Source organism: Manacus candei, unplaced genomic scaffold (genome assembly GCF_025592945.1).
Source record: "Manacus candei isolate 608988 ecotype Guabito, Panama unplaced genomic scaffold, ASM2559294v1 h1tg000050l, whole genome shotgun sequence".
Taxonomy (NCBI): domain Eukaryota; kingdom Metazoa; phylum Chordata; class Aves; order Passeriformes; family Pipridae; genus Manacus; species Manacus candei.
In genome coordinates, this window is record NW_026138098.1 from 9,044,603 (window position 1) to 9,067,962 (window position 23,360).

The 23,360-nt window shown below is 37.3% G+C and overlaps 1 protein-coding gene across 1 annotated transcript in view; it reads left to right on the forward strand.

Moving 5' to 3' along the window:
- Window positions 1-4,929: 4,929 nt before the first annotated feature.
- NRAP (nebulin related anchoring protein) overlaps window positions 4,930-23,360 on the forward strand; it is a 50,513-nt gene continuing 32,082 nt past the window's right edge. Inside the window, exons 1-14 of the mRNA XM_051799864.1 lie at window positions 4,930-5,189; window positions 5,456-5,550; window positions 6,256-6,343; window positions 8,507-8,611; window positions 9,161-9,265; window positions 9,942-10,049; window positions 10,901-11,005; window positions 11,644-11,751; window positions 13,261-13,365; window positions 15,835-15,939; window positions 17,810-17,926; window positions 19,646-19,750; window positions 20,696-20,803; window positions 21,504-21,608. Coding sequence (XP_051655824.1) covers window positions 5,118-5,189; window positions 5,456-5,550; window positions 6,256-6,343; window positions 8,507-8,611; window positions 9,161-9,265; window positions 9,942-10,049; window positions 10,901-11,005; window positions 11,644-11,751; window positions 13,261-13,365; window positions 15,835-15,939; window positions 17,810-17,926; window positions 19,646-19,750; window positions 20,696-20,803; window positions 21,504-21,608 — 1,431 coding nt within the window. The 5' untranslated portion in view covers window positions 4,930-5,117. The remainder of the gene's footprint in view (window positions 5,190-5,455; window positions 5,551-6,255; window positions 6,344-8,506; window positions 8,612-9,160; window positions 9,266-9,941; window positions 10,050-10,900; window positions 11,006-11,643; window positions 11,752-13,260; window positions 13,366-15,834; window positions 15,940-17,809; window positions 17,927-19,645; window positions 19,751-20,695; window positions 20,804-21,503; window positions 21,609-23,360) is intronic.

Sequence of the window (23,360 nt, forward strand, 5' to 3'; positions counted from 1 at the left end):
TGGATACGTAGCCAAAGTTTTCTCCTGAAAAATCAAACAGAATCCCGTGGTTCCTCTCACGACACCTGTTAGCTGCTTCTTTTCAAGAAGACAGCATCACTTCTAAGTCTGTAATCGGTCATCATGGAAAACAGATACACTGGAAATGCATAGATCTTCAAGTACATGCGTGGAGGGGAGAGTACTCTCACCAGTGATGACTGGCAGTGGCACCTGACCTTCAGAACATCCAAATATGCTGTCCTAGCGACATGTATGGGAGTTATCTAGGAAATCCAGAAGCATGAAAATGTTTATCCATTACCATCCAGCCACCACAGCCAAATTAGCAGACCTTAGAAATGGCTTTTTTGTAAAGGTTATTGTATTGTTATCAAAAAAGTGGCCTGATAATCCTTGCCAATTTTCAAGAGTTTGCTAATAGAATTGGGTATGGGACACATCTGAAAAAATGGTTTCTTTTTTTCTTTTCATGTTGGTAGCTGGCATTCACAAAGACAAAATTTGATTCCTCAATGTGCTGCAATACCTTTCTTCAATAAGTGTTAATTTTAATGGAGTATAAGATGCTAGATTTTTTTTTTTTTTTTTTCACAAAATCTTGCTTGTTTTCAGTATGGAGTAAGGGAGAAATTAAAAAGGCAGTAGAAGTAGGAGAAAGTTTCTTGCTTCAGGGCGTGGAGTGATTGCCACCTAGGGAAGGGTCAGGAAGAAAAAACTTCTCATGTATAATGTTGCACAGCTGACCATGTGCGTTACTGGGCAGGGGGAAGAGCCAGCAATGTGACACCTATACCATCAGCATTCCTTTTCTTATCCCTGGAGACTCTCTCTACTCCCTAAAAACATTAATAATGAAGTCTTTGACTGGCTATATGCATTGTAGAAAATAAGTGTTTAACCACTGCGTAAGCAGCTGCAGGATGACAGTGGAGTATGCCTTTGGGAAATCGAAAGGTAGATGGCAGGTACAAGGCTTGAGGCAATTGAATAGTACCTGTCTGGAATAATAACTGTGTGCTGTGTTCTGCACAAAGTCTGTGAAAACAAGGATGGGGCTTCACTGAGACCTGGGAGACAGGTGTGGGAATACTTTTAGGATGGAGGATTTGAGTGACTCACAAGGTGCTCGCTCCTAAATGACAGTTGTTAGGTTTTTATATATTTTGCAAGAAAGGATGGATGGTTTTGATGTGTCATGGGGAATATGGGGGCAGAGTGGTGTGATTTGGCACACCATGACTTTATGGAATTCCATAGAATAATGCATCTCAGTCAGTTTGGTGTATGTGTTTTGGTGGGATTTCTCTGTAATCAGGCAGAGATGATCTGTTGCACGTGTCATGTTTTATGAGTTTTAAACTTGGGTCTTTTTTATGTTATGATACACAATAAATTGGCATATTTGGACACTGGTAGTCTCACTGTGTGCACATGGGCTATGCTGTGCATGCTTTACACACATTTCTTCAAGCTTTCAGCTTAAATTGTAGCACATCCTCACCAGTTCTTTTTCTGCTCTGTAACAGTGATGCCTTCTTCTCCTGTTGGTTCTTTTTTCAATTTCTCTTTTACTTTGTCTTGCTCTATTAGAAGCATTTGCAAAATCCCTACACTCAGGTTTTCCTGACAGTGGCAACAAAGGGAAAGTGTGAGCATAAATCCTTTTAGTCATGAAATGTAAGCAGCTGTTGATTGGTTTCCAAAACAGCAAAAATGTAAAAACCGTTTGGAAGGTGGTTCCTTAGAAGTTTTTCTTTGAGTTTTAGGAGATTTTGGTCTTGATAAATCTTTTCCAGCTTTCTTTCAATATTTTGGCAAGCTGGATTTGCTACTATGCTAAATTTCATTAGCATGGAGAGACTGTATGAGGCAAAGACCCTGAGCCCAGGTAACTAATCAATCATGGGATTCAGGAAAGATTATAAAGAAGCTGATCTAATGTTTGAAATTTTACAGGCAGCTTTTAACAGTGTGTTACACTCCCAGTTTGTGTAGTGAACCAGCACCAGTTTTGGGGGTTTTTTTGCAAGCAGAGAGAGGATAGGGTTGCCATGATCTGTGGTGTCTGACTTCCCGCTATTCACGTGGTTGAAAGGGCACAGCTCCTATTCAGGAGGGACAGAGGGGGTGATCTTGACTTGAATGTCTCTCACGAGGTTACTTTGTATAACTAATGTGTGCTTTTTAGATTCAGATTGAGGATGCAGACATGCTCCAAGTTTTCTGTGCAGTTAATTCAATGAATTTAAGGAGGTTGGAGAGGTAACAATGTTTCTTCCTACTAATTTGCACTTTCAAGGTACTGTCTCCTTGTACTTTATATGTAACTACAGTACTTTTAAACCACATTGATTAAGGTTCTACTGTTAAGTAAAGCCTTTTAAGATTTTCATTGATATCAAAAAGCCTTTATGGGGCCCTACTAAAGGAGAAAAAAAGCCACAATGAGCTTTTAACTGAAGAGAAAATGTCTTGCTAAGATTTGTCAAGATAACAAACTTGCACCGGTTTTGTGATTTAATTCCTTGCATGATCAAAATGCAGTGCTTACTTTGTAATGTACAATGCTTATTTTTCAATACACTCTCTTTTCTGTTAGCAACTCAGTGTTAATCCAGGGTGGCGAAGAACAGACCAGGCAACAGGACAGTTTTGAGGTGCTCAGAAATGGGGAAATCTTCAATAGACTCCAGCAGAAACTGTGCACAATGGATGTGAGGGAAGTAGTGTGGCTGGGAAAGGCAGCGGCTGTGTAGGACATTGTGGCTTACCATGCTTCTCCTCTTGAACATGCTGTAACTTGGGAGAAGCAGAAGAACTTGGAAAATGTATTTTCTGACTTCCAGCCAAGCTGGTAGTATCTGTCACTATGAAAAGAAGCAGTCTTTGTATAACTTGAAATGAAATACTATTTATCTGTGAAATAAAGGGCTTCTAGCTGTCTGAGAGGCCTCTTGGAAGGGACACATGGTCTCATTCCTTTCAGGGACCACTAATAAGCTCTCTGGGTGCACAGTGTACATGGGGTCTATACACTTATGATCCATGCTGGAGTTCTGTCCGGATGATCACTGTTCAGGTGGCTCCTGAATAAATTATTTGTTCTGTAGTTGTCAAGACTTTATGTTTTGTGTGGTTCAGGGATGTCCTGCTTTCAGCACCTCTCCAAACTCATTTCAGGGGGTCTTAAGCAATGTACTGCCTGTGCAGGCCATGCATCTTTTATTCTTGCTAAAATGTGAGATAAAGGCTCTAGCATGGATTCAGGTAGTGTGAAGACAACTAGGACTATCGAGAAAATATATAATATAGTGACTCTTAGAGTACATGAACACAAAGAGGCAGCAATTGGTAGTGTGCCAAGTGCTAAAGAAGGAGGGGACAGCCAGGCCACTGTGACCCCAGTATAGGTCACTTGCATAAACAGAATGGCAATGTGGGACAAGATGCAAAGCTGTGTGAGAAGGGAACTGGAAGAATTCCAAACTAATTTTGTTCACAGGTGTGAGTGGGATAAATATTATTGTGATGTAACTTGGTCAACAAAAATCGCTCTTAATCCCAAAAGGAATAACATGAGGTAAATCAGCTGTTATTTTAATACAAGAAATTATGTTGTGTAGGCATTTTTTTAAAATGAAAAATGCATCTGTTTATATACTGATATATCACTTTGAAAGGCCTCAAGTGTTTTCAGGACTTTGTGCCACTGCTCTTCAGATTAGAGACTCTATTTTCAGCACACCAGTTGCTGACAGTACATTGTGCCAGGACATTGTCAGCATTCAGTAAAAGGAGTAATAATAAGTTAAGCAAAACTGCATATCTCTGTGGAGAGATGAATAGGAGGCTCTGTAAGCATACCTGGAAGGTTTAGCCAGAAATTATTTTGATGGAATTGTTTGTAATTTATAGAAAAGGAAAGTGCTTAGCAATATCCCAGGACTGCTGCAGGCATGGGAAGTGGTGCAGATGTATGGATGACTGAGTAGACTTTTAATCAGATTGAGATAACTCTTAGCTGTGTCCCAGGGTTATGGAGCCCTGCAGCTGGAAGTATTATGATTAGGTGAGATATAAATCTCAAATCCTGACCATTTGTAGCTGGTAGAATTTAATAGCTTCTTTTGCTCAGAGAAGCCTTCGCAACCTTAATAGCTTGCTTGAATCGTAATATCAGACATAATAATTCCTTATCGTTATTTGGTGAAGGAATTTTTACATTCTGATCTATGCCAGCCTACTCATTGCGAACACCGTTAAACAGCTGCTTTGTTCATTCTATGCAATAGTAAATGGTTCCTTTTTGAAGTTTTTCCTGTAGTAGATAGAAGTTTGGATTTGTGCCCATCATGTTTAGAACTATTTGAGATAACAGGCTCTGCCTGTCTCACTATGCATCCTCCTACAGCTGGAGATGGAGTGACAGGTTGATGAAACAGAAAGATATGAGAAATGAGTGTGCCCCGCTCTGCTGCCTGTAATCCACAAAGGGAAACTGAGCTGGCACCAAGGGAAAAAACTAATGACTCATCTGGGACAATGGTGCTGCACCTCTTCTAGATCCACCAAAGGTCCAGGAAGCTCCCAGCCCATCTCTGACCTGTATCTCTGATGGTACCTTTTATTATGAGGCTGTTCCTAAATATACAGTAGTCCTCCGTGAGGTCACTTGTATATGAGGATGAGGAGAAACTATGATAAATTGCTGCTGCAATTTACACTTTTCTCTTCATCCTGGGCTTATGACAACAAAACTGAAATACTAAATGATCAGGCTCTAATATTCACATGGACATGATTCGTTTCTGTGAGTTCATTCTTCTATTTAGAGAAAGATATTGCTGCCCTCCCTTACGCACTGACACAGTTGCCAAAATAACCGCTCTTACTAACTGGCAGCTTTAAAAGCCAGCCTGCAGCTGACTTTGAAACAGAAGGTCAGCAAAAGGAGCAGCAGACTTCAATTCAGAGCTTTAATGGGAGCCATTGACCACAGCAAAAGGCCCTGACTGGAGTGTCTAGAGTGTGCTTTGCACAGGCCAAAAAGTCACTTTTATACTCTTTGAACCTTTTGTATAAACCTATATATTTTTCACTCTGTGGATTTCAAGATGAATGTGCAGCCGTGTGCTAGATGTGGCTATGGGGTTTACCCTGCTGAGAAGATTAACTGTATAGATCAGGTCAGTTCTCTTTCTTTATCATTTTGGACTATAATAAATGTACAGATTGGCACTTTAAACACAGTGCAAATCTCTTGGTTCCAAAAGTTCTTTACTCAGAACTGATTTCAGAACTGAAATGAGTTAATTATACATATATATTTGAAGAAAAACGCTTCAAATTCGTTAAATGAATGGTAAGGATCAAACCCGAGATTTAAAACTTAACAGAATAATAATGAAATACAAATCATGTCTGTTTGGTTTCTGTTTTGTGGTATTTCTAGACATGGCATAAAGCCTGTTTTCACTGCGAAGTATGCAAGATGATGTTAACAGTAAACAACTTTGTTAGCCATGAGAAAAAACCTTACTGTCAAGCGTAAGTGTGTTTCCTTTTCTTTCTCTCTGTTTTTTTTTTTTAAGTTTTAATTTCCCTAATCATTTTAATGTAATAGAACATCACCGTTTGGACTGGTTCCATGTGTGATGTGAAATTAGGTATTGTTACTGCCTTGGTGCATATCTTTGGTTTTTCATGGATTACAAATGATGGGAAACACTTGTTACTGTACATAAAGCTTCCTCATTTGTTCAGTGTGTTAAAAGATGGCAAATTAAGTTCCATTTTGGTATTATGGGAAGAAAATAAACCAAACCATAAAATTCAGTGCTTTCCAAATCAGTGGTTAAGAGTTAACAAGGTTGAGCTAATCATAAAGAAAATATAAAAAATGCAGATTTTTGAGTTGATTTGTTCTAGGAAGTTTTTATTTTATAATGATCAATTCCTGTCAAATTTGTCGGCAGAAAAAGGAGAGATGACAGTTGTTTTTTATTCTATTATTCTCTTTTGTTATTAGAAACACAGCATTGATATGACGATCATTAAAATTAATTTTGCTCTAGGCACCTACTCCATGCAATAATAACTTGAATGTAATCTGAGATCTCTGTGTAAGTGGGGGGAAAAGTTATGTATAGAGGGGTGGAGGCTGGTATTGTGTTCTTGAGTGCTCAGAGGGAACCTTTCTGTGGGCTGCCTGGTACATTCCTAATATCCTTTTACACTTCCCATTTTTTTCAGGCATAATCCAAAAAACAATGCATTCACAAGTGTATTTGACACACCAGTAAATATGAATGCGAAAAAACTGTCAGAAATTGTAAGTGAGGTAAGAATCTCGACGGTCAAATGTGTTAGTCTTTGTTCTACATTTTTCAGATGATGTGTCTTGCTTTATAAATATAAATATGTGATTTTACTTACCCCCTGCGTTCTTTTTGAGCAGTAAGATTTCAGCTATGTTTGAATCATAATTTTTTAAATGCGATTACTCGTGAGAAAGAAAGGTTAGATCTGAATTTGCTTCTGCTTTCAGAAGGAAAAATGTATAGGAGCTTTTCACCTGTCATATCTGAAAACTTATATGGAATCGCTGCTCACATAAACTGCCCAGAGCTTTGCAAACTTAGCAACTAAGGGGGGCTACACAGGCTTCAGAAACAAGAACGACCTATTTGCTTTGTGATCTCTTCAGAAACTGATGTGAAACAATAAATGAATTATACCCAGGTGGCACGCAGGCAAAAGTTCTCACAAATACTTTGTGAAGTATTTCTGGCAAACCTGAGGCGCGTAAACACGAAGTGCAGGGATCTTTGCACGGTTTTGCTGGAGGTGTTGGGATGGAAGCGCTTCCCGCGCCCCTTCAGCCGCATCCACCCTCCCAGGGCTGCTGTGCCCCGGCCGACCGCGAGGGGCGCTCACGGCCCGCCGGCTTCCCAAACGCCATCCCTGGATCTGCGTTGTTTCCCTACAAACACATCGGTTTCAAACTTGCGTTTCTAAGGATTTAATGAAATTAAAATTACAGGAACGGCCAAAACCCGATGGATATCTCACTTCTGCATGTGATAGTATTTTCTTGGATATCACGTCTTTTTATATTGTCAAGGCAATGTTTTAATGTGATTAGCCATCGTTGTATTTCTTAGATTATAGCATATTAAATTCGTTCTGATGTTCTGTGTCAGCTATACAAAGTTGATGCACATTAATAGCCTTCATCAGATGTTATGTCTTCTATCATTTTGTACAGCACTTCTTGTGCATCAGTTGTTGCAATATCATGGGCCGTAACTACTCCTGCAGTGACTATCACACTTTAAACTGTGTGTGACGAATCTGGTCAGGAATGAGTCTGGGATTACTGCAGGTTCTATTTCTGGTTTTAGGCAGTGATATGAGACTGATACTTCCAGTGCATGTGAATATACCAGGGGGACAAATTATAGCTCAAAGATCACTTTCCCTTGTTCTATACACCTAAAGCACCTTCTGTCCTTTTCAATCACATAATGAGGTTCTGTTCCAGAGAGAAAATTGCTAAGAGTAAAGTAAAGAAGCTGATTCTGCAGAACCTACTTAAAGGGAGTGCTTCTGTAGAGATTTTGTGAGGAGGAAAAGTTTTTCATACTAATGTATAAAATAATGATAACTTGGGAAAAGGTTTCACTTGCTGCTGTAGTTTGTTGGTTTTTTTATATGTAAGGTTATTTTTCATGCAAAAAATAGATGTTTCTTCAATCCTAACATGATGTTCTCACTTAAGTCTTATGCTGAGATGTCAACTCGAATGCAGAGATAAAAATTAAACTCACTCCCTCAACACAGAATTTCTGTGAGCAGATGAATCATTTAGCTCTCTGCACCTCTGTGCTCAATTTATAGATGGGAATAATGGTACATATGGTCAGTAATATTTCTGTCCAGTCAGTTTAAGTTTTGTAGTCTTTGAGTTTTTACATCTGAAGAGTGAGTTCTATACCAGAACTGTGTTTTCAGTTGGATTTCTATATGCTATCATGATAAAAGTAGCAGTAGGAAAATAATGACCCAGGACTAAATATAGTAGTCATTTACATATACAGAGCTAGGATGCTTAGTGGACACTGTGCAGGGAAAAAGGAGAGTAGAATATTGCTCATCTGGTAAAAGTTCTTTCATCTAATGCTACATTGACATGTCCTGCTTAAAATGTCTTAATTATTCTCATATTTTATCTCATCCAAAAGTATCATCTAATTATCAAATTATTCTTTCAGACTGTCATGCCATATTTCAGGTGTAATACACTGTTCCTTTAGAGGAGCTCTCCAATATTAGCAGAAATCTTAGGTAGAAGCTGGGTGTGAACTAGAAAGCAGAATTTTGACCTTAGAGCTAAATGCAATCTTCACCTTGTTTGTCTCCCTTCATGTTCTTCTCTGAAGGGGAGGAGTGTTGTTATGTACTAATAAGCTACTAAAACAAGTAATTATCTTTTTTTTTTTAGATAAAATATCAAGAAGAGAGTGAACAATTCAAATCAGTCTTTCAATGGGATGTAAGGTCCAGAGAAATTGAAGGTGTCTATAAAGCCCAACAACTGGCTACCCAGGTAAGAAATATCCCTCAAGTCTCCAAGCTACTAGCCTGCAGGAGACCAGGGATTGGCACTGACAGTCCTCACTGTTAGGGGGTTTAGTCACAGGATTTAAGTGCTAAAAAAAAGCCATTGCTTCTCATTTGGCTAAACTTTTCAAAGTAACACAGCTCAACTATAGCTTAGGACGCAAGAATCAGAAGAGGAGGAAGAGTGTATCTGTGCAGTTAACTGTTTGGACTGCTGCATGTACAACCATGCTCTATGTATCTTCTCTCTACTGGCACTGGAGCTTCACAGCAAGTGATCTGATTCCCAGGGATTATTATTTGAGTCTCACTCTGGATCCTAGATCCTGTCATCTTGATGTCAGTTCTTGTTATACAAGTCCTGCCTTGGCATTTTCTGAAGGTATTTGAAATGTAGGCCTTGTGCTGTACATCTGCAGAGAGTAAATTTCACTTCCACAGCACTGTCTGTGTTTCTTTTTTTTCCTGTCAGATCAGGTGTTTGAGTATTAAAACAAGGGTGAAGATTGGTAGTTATTTAATTTTTGTTTTGTAGAATGCTTACTATGCTGCCTGTGAGGGAGGAAAATCATGGTACTCAGGAACTATCCCAGATCCTGAGATGGTCAAGATAACACAGGCACAGAAAACTCTGAATGATGTAAGTGGACTAATGTTTGGAATAGCTTTATTTTCATGGTCTATCATATTCTGAAGACTTACAAATGCATCAAAGTCAGCCTTTGGTAAGATTCACCTCCAGCCTTTGCATGAAATACAACTGGAGTGTCTAATCTTTGGTATGACGTTACTGTGGGAAAGACTGACATGTTTACTTCTGTCAATAACAATACTTAACCATGGAAGTGATTAAAGTCACATAACAGTTCTATTGCCCATTCTAGATATCATACATTTATATATTTTCATAATTGAGAAGCACTTCAACTACTGACCAAACAGAGGTGACCTGATCAAGGAAGTGGTGCTGTCTCAGTAGAGCAGAACTCATGATGGAAAACTTCAATTTCCATTGACTGTATTTCCATGACTGATGAAAATCACTTCTGAATTATGACTGATTGTCTGTGTCCATACAATGGGTTAGTGACCCAGTCAACATAGCAAATTAACAGTGGATAATTGATATGAATGGGAAATGTTTTCTGTTCTATGTAGGAAATAGTTTTACCTAACAGACTTATAAGGCGTAAGTTCTTAAATTTGTTTACTTTTAAGTAAAGTGATACATACCTCTAGGAAGCAGGCATTGAAAGAGGAATCACATTAAACTATGGTGGGTTCTTCTGTAATGAGAAAACAAATTCATTTTCTAGTTTCAGTATACAGAAGAATACGAGCCAAGGAGAGGCAAAGGCAGCTTTCCTGCTATGATCACTCCAGGTTATCAGGTTGCTAAGAGAGCCACCCAACTAAGCAGCGACGTGAGTCACAGGGGTTTTTAATTATGTTTTAGACTTCTGAAGCTGGACAATCCTGGGTTCAGGCCATTCACTTTAGACATTAGATTCTATGATGAATAACTGTTGTCCTGTTAATTCTACATAATGAGAAAATTTTAACATGATGCAGAAAACAGCCTTGACAAATTACTTGGCCTGGGAAGACAGTTATATGGGATAAATGACAATATAAGTATTTCCTGAAAAATGTAGTGACTTTTGCTGTAGTTTATCACAATCTGAAAAAGATTTTGACTCACTCTAAAATGTTAATTTAATTAATTACCTTTGTTTTCATGTTATGGCTTTATTCATCTCATTATTTACATTTGAAATTTTTCACTTGCCTTATTATTTGAAGTTAAATAACTGTAATATTAAAATTATTTTATATGAAAGATACTTAAATATATGCACAGAAAATTGCTTAGTTATAAAAGTAACTTTTCAACTGAAAAAGATCAAGTAAAAATAAATCTTACAGAAGTAATTTTAAAGTATTGGTAAAGTATTGCATTGTTTTCTGCAAACACTGTCGGCATTGTCATTGCACTATAATCTTGGGCCATTATTGACTATTCTCATGACATTTTGATCAATGTATGGCTCACATCAATCTCATATAATTGGAAAATTTGATTATTTGGGTCCATTTCTGTCTACTTCTGGGATTAACTGTAAGGAAATTGGGCCTTAAATATAAGTGACAGCTTGATTGTAGAGTGGGGAGTGCCATGACAGCTGTTGCTCATTTTCTCCAGAAGATTTCTGATAGGAAATATATATTTGCTGCTTATTGTTTGTAATATGGATTTATGTGTTTTTCTCTTCAGGTAGAATACAAGCGTGGACACGAAGAGAGAGTTTCAAAGTTCACCTCTGTTGTAGACACTCCAGATATACTTCATGCCAAGGCTGGATCACAGCTTTCAAGTGATGTAAGTGAAGCAAAACAGACTGACCTCTTTCTGACTCTCCAAGTGATTCTTGGGATATTTATAGATCACTTAAAAATATGACTTGCAACAAGCGTGGGTAGTGCCTTCCCAAATCTTTGTTCGCGAAGCCTAGCCATGATATGATATGATGAAAAATATGAACATAAAGAAAAATAAAAAACCCAATATTTTAAAGGCAGGCTCATTTTACAGTTAAGTATTTAATACTTCCAGTTACAAAGACCATATTCAGTTTTAGGCCATTTTAGGGATTAGCTGGCTGTCAGAACTGAAGGCAGAGAACTAGTTTGTGCTATACCCAACAATTAGGTGCCATGCAAAGTAAAGAAAGAAGATGCCTGACTCTAAATAGAGCAGGCATCTTGCAGACACCTTCAGTATTTTTTCTAAACAACTGTCCTTCATCCTATACTCTGAAGGAGACAAAGGGGTCATGCAGAAGAAATGTGATCATGTAGTTAAAGACTACATTGCAAAGATTCAGATTTCATGGTTCATCCTCCTTTTGGTGGATGACAGCCATGGAGTGCCTGACTTTGCAACTTTGAAAATTGACTAAGTGTGCAATCAAGATACATTTGATCTAATTGCTCCTGAACTATCTTGAATTTTTGCAGTTGAAATACACAGAAGACTTTGAAGAACGGAAAGGAAAAGGCAGCTTTCCTGCTATGATCACTCCAGCTTATCAAATAGCCAAGAGAGCAAATGAACTAGCTAGTGATGTAAGTGTCCAAAGCAAAGTCTCTTTTGGGGAAGAGAACAGTAAATTGTCATACAAATTTTGGATTAAAACATTTAGTGGCGGAAATTCCATGAGCATTGTGGAGTTATGTTAGCAGTGCACTTCACACACAGATTTTCCAGTGACTGTCTCTTCTTGCAGGGACAAAACTGAGTTTTATGCACAAAAAGAGGCATTTGTGAATCAACACTCTGGATTTTTGTGGGCAAAAATGTCCCCTTTACCCAGCCTCATGTTGCATACAGCTGAGAAGAACAATAATGAGTCAGCTGGAGCTCTTTTGATTTCCTTCTACCCAACTCAGTATGAGTTATGAAGTCCGAAGTGCAGCTCTTTTACACAGTCACAATATTTCTGGGTGACCTTTTATTGGGGGAGGGCTGTGTTTGCAGAGCTCTGCTTTGCATGTATTTCTATGCTCTGAGTGGATCCTTACTGTTCATTCTCCTATTCCTGCCTTTGTGCTGTTGCAGGAGGAGGCTTGAATACGAATGTAAGAAACTGCCTTTACACAAACACATGACATAGATACACCCACAAGCACATGGCACGGGTAGAGATTTATAAACTATAGCTTTCTACTCCACTCGTTTTACTCTCCTTACTTTTTCATGTTTTTTTTTTTTTAAACTCTTTGGTATACTGATCTTTATTGGTTTTCTTTTCCTTTCCAAACATAACAAAACCACAACACCACTGTACTCTCAAATAAACATTGTAAAAGGACGTCAGCATTGCTTCAAAATATACAGTTAATTGTGCTTTGTTAGTGGAAACTGAAAGAAAGGCTCTTTTTGTTGGAGAAGCTAATATATTGTGCTAACCCAATGGAAGTGAATTTAAAACATTATTAAGAGTCATTGAGGAAAATAAGAGGAGATCTGTAATTCTGAAGGCAAAAGCAACTGACTCTTAAAAAATTTTCCTTTGATCTGTGGAAAACCGTTCATTTTTTGTCAGCAAACACACATGGTGATTAAAGGGCAGCATCAAGTACAGGCATTATTTTGACTTCAGCAAAGGTAGTGCAAATCTTGGTCTAAACTTGAAGGATGCTTAAAATTCCCTTGTGGGATCAGCATCTTTCAGAAACAAATGCATTTATTGATGGTGTTCAGGTGACTCTCTGGTAAAAAAGTTCACTGTGGTAAGTAACCATGAAACTACGTTACAATCAGTTCTATTTTTTTAAACTGCTGGAGCATCAGGGATTAACCACTGACAAGCAGATGGTGCTGAACACACTGAACTAATGGTCTGGGTTGAAATGGCAAGTCCTATGTTCCTAGTGCATTATTAAAAAGGACATCACTAGCTTTGCTTTTATACCTTCAAGCAGCATATTTGACTTGGGGTAGATTGGTGGCAATGAGAATTTTGACAATCCTTTATTGGCAATATGTGCATGTCATTGATTGTTATTTATTATGCAGCATCTGTGTACCAGACTAAACTCACGCAGATTATTCATTTCCTTTTTTCCTGTTAGGTAAAGTATCATCAAAGATACGAAAAAGAGATCAAGGGAAAAGCCAGTCATATAGCTGGAACAGATGTTACTTCTGCAAGAGAAAATGTAGATCAGTATGGCCAGGTATGCAACATCCAAGAGATAACCCTGCTGATGTTGATCATTACTACAGCTGATTGCTCCAGAATTTAGAAACTACAGTGAGACCTATTTTCATGTTGTTTTCCTGTATGAGAAAACAAGGTCTCGAAGGAAAGGGTGTTGTGCGACAGCACCATACTCCTAACGTGTAATGTATTTGGCACTGGTTCTTAAAAGGTGAAACCACAAGGTGCATGCACTGTCTCTGCCTGACCCTTGTGGTAGAGTCATTCCAAGAGGTGGGCCTTACCAGCAACTCTAAATACCTGTGAGCAGCACTAAATCTCTTAGATTTCAGCTCTTCTACAGAAGGGATATTATGAGCCTGACAAGCTGTAGTTCTGTATTTGTGGAACCAAATAGGCTTTAGTTCTGTTTTGGTCTGTGGCATTTGTTTTGCTTTTGTTTAATTTTTAAGGAAATATAGTTGGTTTTGTGGTCTCCCAAAATGCATGCAAAGTTCTATTCCAATTAAGTTAGGGAAATAGCACAGCTAAACAGAACTGAATACAGCTAAAGGGAACTTGAAAGAAATTGAATAGTGTTCTTGTATAAAGAAAACTATATGGTTAATCTTAGGGTTTTTTGTCCTAGCTCCTCAGTAGATCCATATACTTCAGAGAAATGAAGGAACAGGGATTGTATTACCCTAAAATATTTGGGATTTTACATTTCTTCCCTTCTGTCCAAATCTACGTCTAGTAATCTGTGAAAAGCAAACCATCCTTGAAGAATATGAGTTTAGAATTGTAGCGATAAAGCCTTCAATTAGTTTCTATCTTTTGAACTACTACAAGTTTTAATAAGAATAAACAAATAAAATGAATTTGAGAAGGCACTAATTACATTTTCAAGCATTAGAATGCTTCTGTCTTTAGAATTGATTTAAGTTTTTTTTCTTTGAAAGTGTCTTTGAAACTTCAGTCACAGACTTCAAATTCAATTTGAGTTTTAATCATCATAGATTGGATACTGATATTATTAGTCAAATAACATAGAGTCCCTGAAATTAATGGATCTCTCTGAGTAAATTGTGACTTATGATGGGCAAAGGGATTAGATTTCTAACTGTTGAGATCATTTGGTACATATATATCTAACATGAGACAATTTAAGTAACCTTCCTGTAAAATTCCTGTGTGCTAAGCACCAGTTTTGTTTGTGCTTAAAAATCTTAGAAATGGCTAGAATAATTTTCTTAACATTGGAAATACTGTTTTGTAATATGAACAATATTAGAAATTACATAAAAATTTATTTGAGAAAGAAGAAAAAGACTGATTAGTTTGAAGGATTCAAACTCATGAATGGTATTTTAAAAAACCGACTCAGCTGATTATTCAAGGATATTTTGTATTTTCTATGCCTGTTTATAGAATAATTTAGGCGAGATAGGTATAATTACATTATATTATTCACAAACTTATGGTATGACTTGTCTTACCATGTGATTGATGGTGCACAGAATGACCTGCAATGGATTGTTTTACACTGAGAATTCACGAAATGGATATCCCAAATATTTATAGTCTTTCCTATCTGTGCTCTCTCTGACATTCTTGACATGCCACATATTTTCACTTAAACTGCCTCTTTACTATAAAGGACTTACAAAATATTGCAGAGAAGACATATTACAGTGTATCTTACTTGTTTGTGTATTTACCATATTCTCCCCAGATCTTACCATAGAAATCTTTGGAGTGACCATTGGGCACTACCATTTGGAAAAAAGCTCGAGTATTTTGTCACTAAATTATCAAAAGGGTTTTCAAACTGTCAAACATTTACCCAAAAATTATCTGTAGATAGATTTAAGAGCATTAATTTCACAACAATTGTTTTTTTCTAAATCAAGCAAATGGCATTATAACTCCCTAAGGAGTTTGCCAGTTTAATATCTAGGTATTTATGCCTCATTAATTAATCCCTCTTCAAAATATGTTACTGCATCAGAGAAGTTTTATTTTGGGTCAGTTATGATGTGAAAAATGGCCATGGAAAGATCATGCGACCTCTGTAACACCACAGAGGAAGGCTGTGGTTAAACTTGTTAAGTATAAGCAAATCTCCTGTCTGCCCAAACCATTAGGTATTTTTATAATAGTTGAGGGAAACGTGTTGACACAGAGAGAGGCAAGTAGATATCATCTCTGTAAGAAATGAGGTGAGATTAGAAGATGTATATCATTGTATATTTGAATGCTGTCTTGACCACAGCTAATATCTACCTAAAGTTCTCTTGCAATGAAGCACAACTAATTTTACAGGGGTAATTATTTTAACAGATAATTTTATTCTTACATTTAGTAATTTTATTATATTTTTCATTTAAAAAGAAATAATTGAAGCAATGAACCTTCCTACTAACAAGGTCTACGGGGCTTTGTAGTATCACCCATGGCCCCACCTGCTCATGTATGATGAGTAAACAGTATGAATTTTCTTCAGGGATATATGGATGAATTTGAAGAACGCAGAGGGAAAGGAAGCTTTCCTGCTATGATCACTCCAGCTTATCAAAATGCCAAGAAAGCAAATGAATTGGCAAGTGATGTAAGTATGAAACCTGAATCAATACAATTCATAAACAATTAAAACCAGCAGTTTGTCAGAGCAGTGCCTGGGAGGGGAATGCTAAAATTACACTTGAGAAGTAAACAAAAATGACATTTCACTGTATTGCTGGGAACTGAATGGCTCAGGGGATTAATAATATCCATTAATAGAAGGGGGCACAGCTCCAACTTGCATGAGGGAGGAGATGGATGTAGCAACTAATGGGGATCCCTACTGTTAGGTTCACCCTCCTGGCAAATCTGCACCTGTATTATTAATGAAACCTTCAACTGCCTTAATCATCCTGTGGACTGCTGTGGTATTCCCAGTAGTGAATAAATGGAGGATGAATGAACTGTACTGGTTTTGATATTTTGATGTATCATGCCTCTAGCACAAAGCAAGTCATAGGGAGGAAAAGAAACCATAGAATATGACACTGTCACTTCACTAAAGTGAACTTATTTCTAGGCTGGGGATTTTTAGTTTTGAGTGGTAAACTAAAGACTTGGCAAAAAGGTGGTGATGTGTGATTCTTGCATACAGCCCATCCATTAAAGAGCCTCAGTCCTGTTTGAGGAGACTGTTTCTGGCAGTGGCAAAAAACGGATCAGTCTGTAGGTCACTACCTTCTGACTGCTCTGAAGGGTTCCTGTGAATGACAACCTTTGTAGTGTGGACACCTGTCCCCCATGGGGTTGTCTGAGCTGATGAGCTCAGTCAGTTTTCTGGGGAGCTAACAGATGGTTGAGTCTTTCAGCTTGCATTAGCCTGGACCAGATGTGAGCAGTGAACTAGGGTGAAAGGATCAGTCATGTTCTGTTACCTGAGCTTATGACTGAGAGAATATAAAAAACTTTAAATCCTCTGTGACAATCCCTATTTTGTTTAAACATGGAATATTTAACCTTTCCAGATAAAGATGGCGGTTTCATAGGTTTTCAAAATGTTAATGATCAGTAGTTTCCTTATTAGTTTGTAATACTTGGAGTGAGGAGGAGGATTGGTTCACGGAGGTAAAATTTGCACACTAAAGTTCTTATCAAGCTGCCTTACTGCTTTAAAGCTGGAGAAACTATGTGCAGGCTTGGAAAATAAAAACCCCAAACACTTTGCACTTCAGCACACATAAAATAATTCAATATTTTGTAAATTATGAATCCTATTTTTGAAGCAGTAACATAAGATGTAGATCATAAAGCATCTCCTCCTATGCAAGAACTACTGAAATATATTCCCAACAGGGGTTTTGCTGGACAAAGTTTGGCAAAAGTATATGTATTATCTCTTTTCACCCATCCGAGCCCAATTTAAGTCAATAACCTGATGTCTAAATTAAATTAACAAGTCCCTTATTTCAATCTCTATTTGGTAGAGAAATACAATTCCCCTAAGAACACTAAGAGTGCAAAAATGTGCAGCTGTTTTAAAAAGCTGGTTTCTACAAAAGGAAAAGTTTGCAGAACATCTGATGACCATCTGCAGTTCTCTGACTAGAGGTCTAAAATCGAAGTACTGAGAATTAACTTCAGTAATAGAAGAACAGACGAGCTCCAACCAGTCAATAGCCAAGAACCTGCTAGTTATCTATTCAAACAATGAACAACAACCAGTGTTGTTCAAATTACGTATAAAATGGATTAAAAAAATGCTCTCCAGTAAAATATCTTGACAGGGATTTTAGGGCTGTGGGGTTATATTTGAATTATTTCAGGAAGTAAGTACTTGCAGTGATTCAACTTAGCAATTTCCATTTACTTATCAAAGCAAGAATAGGAAAAATCTTATCCTGACTCATGAAGCGAGTCTAAATAGTAATAATGAGAAAGTAGACATCTATTTTATAATTTTCCCTACTTCTTTTCAGATAAAATACAAGAAAGATCTTTCCAAGATGAAAGGTGCAGCTCACTTTCACTCCCTAACGGCTGAAGACAACCTAGTTCTTAAACAAGCCCAAAGTGTTAACAAGCTTGTCAGTGAGGTGAGGAATCAATCTGTTAACAAGTTCGAGAGCAGCTCATACAAACATTTGTGTCTGATGAGTAAGGACTACAAATATAAAAAGATGTTGTTCTTACTGCACTGTATGCAACAAAAATCATCTGTGTGTGACACAGCAACTGGAGAGAAAAGTTCAAGAACAGATCTTCAGATGCTGTTTCCTGGCCTTTCCAATGATCTGCATGAAAACATGGGAAACTAACGCCAGGAGGGTATTTCTAATTCTGACCACATGAAGAATAGAAATCTGAAAAAAAACCCTAAACCTGAATTATGCTCTTAATGTGCTATTAAATATAACCACAAGTGCTTTAGGATGACTTGTGTGTGTACCTTAGAGTATTTAAAATTTTTTTCTATTAACTAAAAAATAACATGAACAAAGCCAAAATTCATGCCATTCTGTTAATGCAGATTTCTGTTTTCTTCCATAATGTGAAAACCTGTGAGTTACTGATAATTGATTCTTTTTCTGCTTGGCAAGGGAAGATTGCTAGAGAATTCTCAGTAGATTCTGAATTATTAATTTATTTATAGTGTCATATCAGCTATAAAGCTATTAATAAATGTGAGTTTCTAGAACTTCCCCATGGCAGTTTTAAAAACTTATACTCTTGAGATGTCAAAGCATAAAACCTTCAATAATGAAAAACCCCTGGAACTAGGACTAGAAGGGGCCTCCTGGGCCAATGATTCCTGGTTCCTGCTGTTTTGACACAGTATCATATTATCCTCCTAATTCCTAGCCTACATTTATTCCTGTCCACTTTATTACTCCTGTGTTTTGTGCTAACATTGCCTTTTAGTTTAAAAAGTTCTTCTCCCTGCATGACTACCTTTTTGAGATGTTTACAGATATATAATTTTCTTCTCTCTGCCTTTGATTTCTTAGACTAAGCAAGCTAAATTCTTTTTGTCTCTCTCAGTCTGTCACTGCAGCTGTTACAGGCTGAGTACACGTTCCTTAAACAGGAAGGATTATAAGAGTACATAAGTTCTTGATGAGGTCTTGCTGGAACCTGGTACATAGCACATGTAATTCCCAGTGCCTGCTCAAAGGTCTCCACATGGCTGTGTTACTTTTGCACCTTGACTTATTTCTGTGGTCATCCTACACATGAACAATTTTCTCTTTCTTAGCCTTTTCAAGTGATGAGCTCTTGTAGCTGAAATTTTTATGACTACTCCCCATATATATTAAATTCTACATTGCTGAATTTAGTCCCATTTCCAGTAACCCTTTTAATACCACCCCCGATATCCTACTTCAGAGCAAAGGTACTTGATGAAAATATCAAACCTGTTCTGTATTTAAACTTACTCTGAAGGATTCTTCTGGTAAACTTTCCCCTGTTCAATCCTTCCTACTTTTTCTTTTTTTTTCATTTGCTCCATGCTCACCTTAAAATTCCTTTGTTTGTCATTGTTTTTGTTAATAATTTTCCTCATGTCACTGTCTCATACACTTTGCAGAGGTCCAAATGGATGGAATTGTTTGCATTTCTTTTGCTTATAAAACGAGAACTGAGTATATGAAAATTCTCCTCGTATTAATTTTCATCATATGCCATCTGATGAAAACTGTGTATCAAAATCTCAGAAGAGTTGGTCTGGCTAATAAAAATTGTGCGAAGGAACTTGACAGAGCAGATTAAGGTTTCACTGTATCTTCCCCTTTTGCATTTTTTTTTTTACTAAGGTGGAGTACAAGAAGGATCTTGAAAACAACAAAGGCTACAGCATGAACTACTGTGATACTCCACAATTCAAGAATGTGAACAAGGTCTCAAAATTCACCAGTGATGTAAGTTTTCAGCACCTCGTGTGTGGCTTGCTTAACCTGGCAGCTATTGGAATCACAAGTTATCTGTGTGTGTGTGTTTCAGAGAAGCATGCACTGGAAATGTGATTATAACTGATTTTTACCCATGTCTGTACAGCACCTATCCTAGTGTTGCCTGATGAATTACTGGGACTCACTTTAAATAGGATTAAGAAAAGAACTTTTATGGTATATAGATGAGAGATTACTTACAATGGACTGCTAATCTAGAGGAGTAGCTGTCAGTTATTACTATTTTCTGTCATAATTATTATTTCTTTCATTGTGTGTGTCCATGTCCTGACTGGAAAGTTAGGCAGAAGATACTTCACCAGAGTTCATGCTAGAGAGAAACATAATTACTGTGTTAAAGTAATCAGTGTTAATAATTATATAATTTGTATCTCATGATCATGAAATATAATTTTGTTTCATACTGCCTCCTACCATTTTCTGAAATCCCAGAAGAGCAAATCTTTTACCATACAGTTTAGATGGTAGAGTGATTAATGTTTCTTGTCAAATTCCCCACTCTGGGCTTGGTGAAAGATGCACCAAAACAGCCAAATTTTGTTTATTTGTTAATGTACAAATATTGCCTCCCTGGAACTTTTCCCTAGGATTTATTTCTGTTGAAATAATATGCAGCAATTGAATGCAGAGGTATCTTCTTTATGTGGCATCTGAGTGATACGAAGAACACGTAAATGACATCTTGTAAAACAGGAAACTCACAGAAGGTTTTTTTTTAAATTTTTTAAAGTACCAAGGTTGTGGACTAATGAGTTTCTGTATTGACGCAACACTAGTAGACCACAGCTGAAATAATTTGTCTCCCTACTGTGAAATATGGAATAGTACAACTGAACATATTTTCTCAGAGCATTTTTGCTTACTTTTTTTTTTTTTTTTTTTTTTTTTGTACAGCTTAAATACAAAGAAACCTACCAGAATGAAATGAAAGGTCGTTATGTAGGCGTCGGCATGGACAGGCGAATGCTACATGCCATGAAAGTTGGCACACTGGCAAGCAATGTAAGTCTCTTTTAATCACACCTGGATGGTTGGTGCCTGCTTGTCTTTCGTTTTTTCCAGAATTAAGTTGATAGAAAACTTTAGATCATATTTTACTGGGGATCTGAAGAACAGACATGTTGGGAAGAGGGGAGATTCTGGAAACCCTTTTGTACTGATTTATAGCTCACTGTGTGGAAGAAGTTAAAATAAGAAATTTCAGTGATCTGGCAACATACTGAGATCCTTCGGTTTTCTTTGACATCAGTAGGATGCTGAAAGTTGTTTGTCACCACCCCCAGGGTCAGACCTTTGCTAAAAAAACAGTCTTTAATGAAGATTTCCGGATTCCAATTTAATTTACTGGGTTAGTCAAGAAGCTATTTCATTACATACCATTCCTTCAAGTACATTATTTACAAATCTGTAAGAAGCTCGAGAACTAAGCAGAAAGATAAAAGAGATGTGTCATAGGTGGAAGTTAAGTTAATGCTCCCACTGTTGGCATTGGATTAATTGAGGAGCTGAAAAAGAATCAATTAGTGGCTAAAATATGCAAATAATTTCATTTTCTTTGTCACTCATGACATTGAACTTACTTTGTTTCCTGCATTTAATATTAATATTATTGTTTCTCCTTTCCTCTTGACTGATTATTATTCAAAAAAATGACAGCTGAAAAAAAAAGAATGATTTTTTTTTTGTTCTCCTTGTGTTTCAGATAGCCTATAAATCTGATTACAAACATGATGGTGTTGACTACAATTACCCAGCTACTCTCACTCCTTCATACCAGACAACAAGGAAGTTGGTCCCTTTGAAAGATGTAAATAATTTCATGTTTGGTTTGGTTTTTTTTCCTATGACTTGCACAGCTCATCATCTCTCTGTAGGAGAGATTGTGATAAATTGTATGTGTCAAACAATGATTTAATCATGGGAGCAAACAGCTAGTGATAACAAAGCAAAAACTGCAGTGTCAAGGGGTCTCAGAGGAGGAGGAAGTACTGCCATGTCCTATTGTTGGCTTCAGTTCAGCACAGATTGTACAGTGATGTGAAATGAGTGACTTCTGTCCTGTCCCTGCTCTGTGCTGCAAAACATCTCACCATCCTGGACAGCTTTAGCAACAGCATCAAGCACTGAAAGGATGCTGAGACTGAAATAGCCATCTCATCCATTGTAAATTCCCTGAAGATACATGTTCCCTTTTGAAGGGGAACTAACTGGTCACATAAATGTCCATAAGCCTGCAGTCCATGCAAAAGAGATGCCCTCTGTCCTTGGAGTTGAGTTCCTGATGGAAGGGGGTGAGGAAATTCATGTACTGCTGTGGTTATATATGTTCTACAGATAAATGGAGGATAGTAGACTCCACAGCATAACATACTTTCACCTCTCACAAGCATTAAAAGCTTGATTGATCTCATCTATGATTGGGAACTTAACCTGGGCCTTAGTTAGGATCATAGTCACTAGGCATCATGTATAAAATCAACAGGAAGAGAGCAGCAGCTGTGCAAGGTGTTTCTGACTACCTAAGATGTATATAACCTGTTTCTTGCCATTGAAATTGCAGAAAAAAACAGAAGCCATATGCCCTAGAGAGGTCATTAACATTATATTAGACTTATCTGGGCATAAATATCTCTTCCAAGAAAGAGGTGGTAGCATGAATAGCCAGAACTGAGAACTCTCATGTTTTTGAGGAAGTACTTGATATACTGCAGCTGTAAGGTGAACTATTGCCTCTTCAGTAGTAATTTCAGCTTTATCTTTGTGAAAGCTTAAAAAAGTAAAGTTCAAGGTTTGATTGCTTAGTGTCTGAGAGAGCTGCATTCTTAAGGAATTCAAAGAAAGTATGAATTCATGTCCAAAATGTACAAAACCTTTCAGCACTACCTGTGAGTCTACAATTCATGTCAACATCTGCGTTTGAAACATGGAAATCAATTGGCCACAGGCACTCAGTTGCACTTGTCATGATCATCATCTAGTATTTTGAAATAGTCCCAGGACTCGTCTGCTCCCTGATAACCAGCTTTGTTACTCTGAACTTTTTTAGGAATACAATTCTCTCACACACTAAGCAATCACAAGTAGCAATAAATGCATAGTTTCAGTTAAAAAGAAATGATCCCTTTCTGTGGATTTAAAATTCTCTCTGTCTCTGAGGAAGCAAATGAACTGTTTTAAGTACCTTGATCACTTTGGACCTGTGAGATAATTCAACCCTTTCTTCGTAGTTTTTGCCATTCTGGCAGAATGAGCAAATTTATGTGAGGATACCTGAAATAAGAAGGTTCTCATTAAAATAGTTTCAGTAACTCAAAGTCTCTAGAAATGTACTCCACTTTAATGGAAAAAAAGTGCTCTTGAGAAATGAGTTCTACGCAATGGGATTTGCAATGTTTGCAAAGTGGTGATTAACTACAGTGAATATTAATTAAGGCCTACAGAGAATAATAATTGTGTTCTGTAGTATAGCACTGAGTTCTTTGGCAGCAACAGGTTTGAAAGAAAGCTTTACTACGATTTTTTAATCTTACATAATTTTGGGCTTCTTTAGCTTATTATT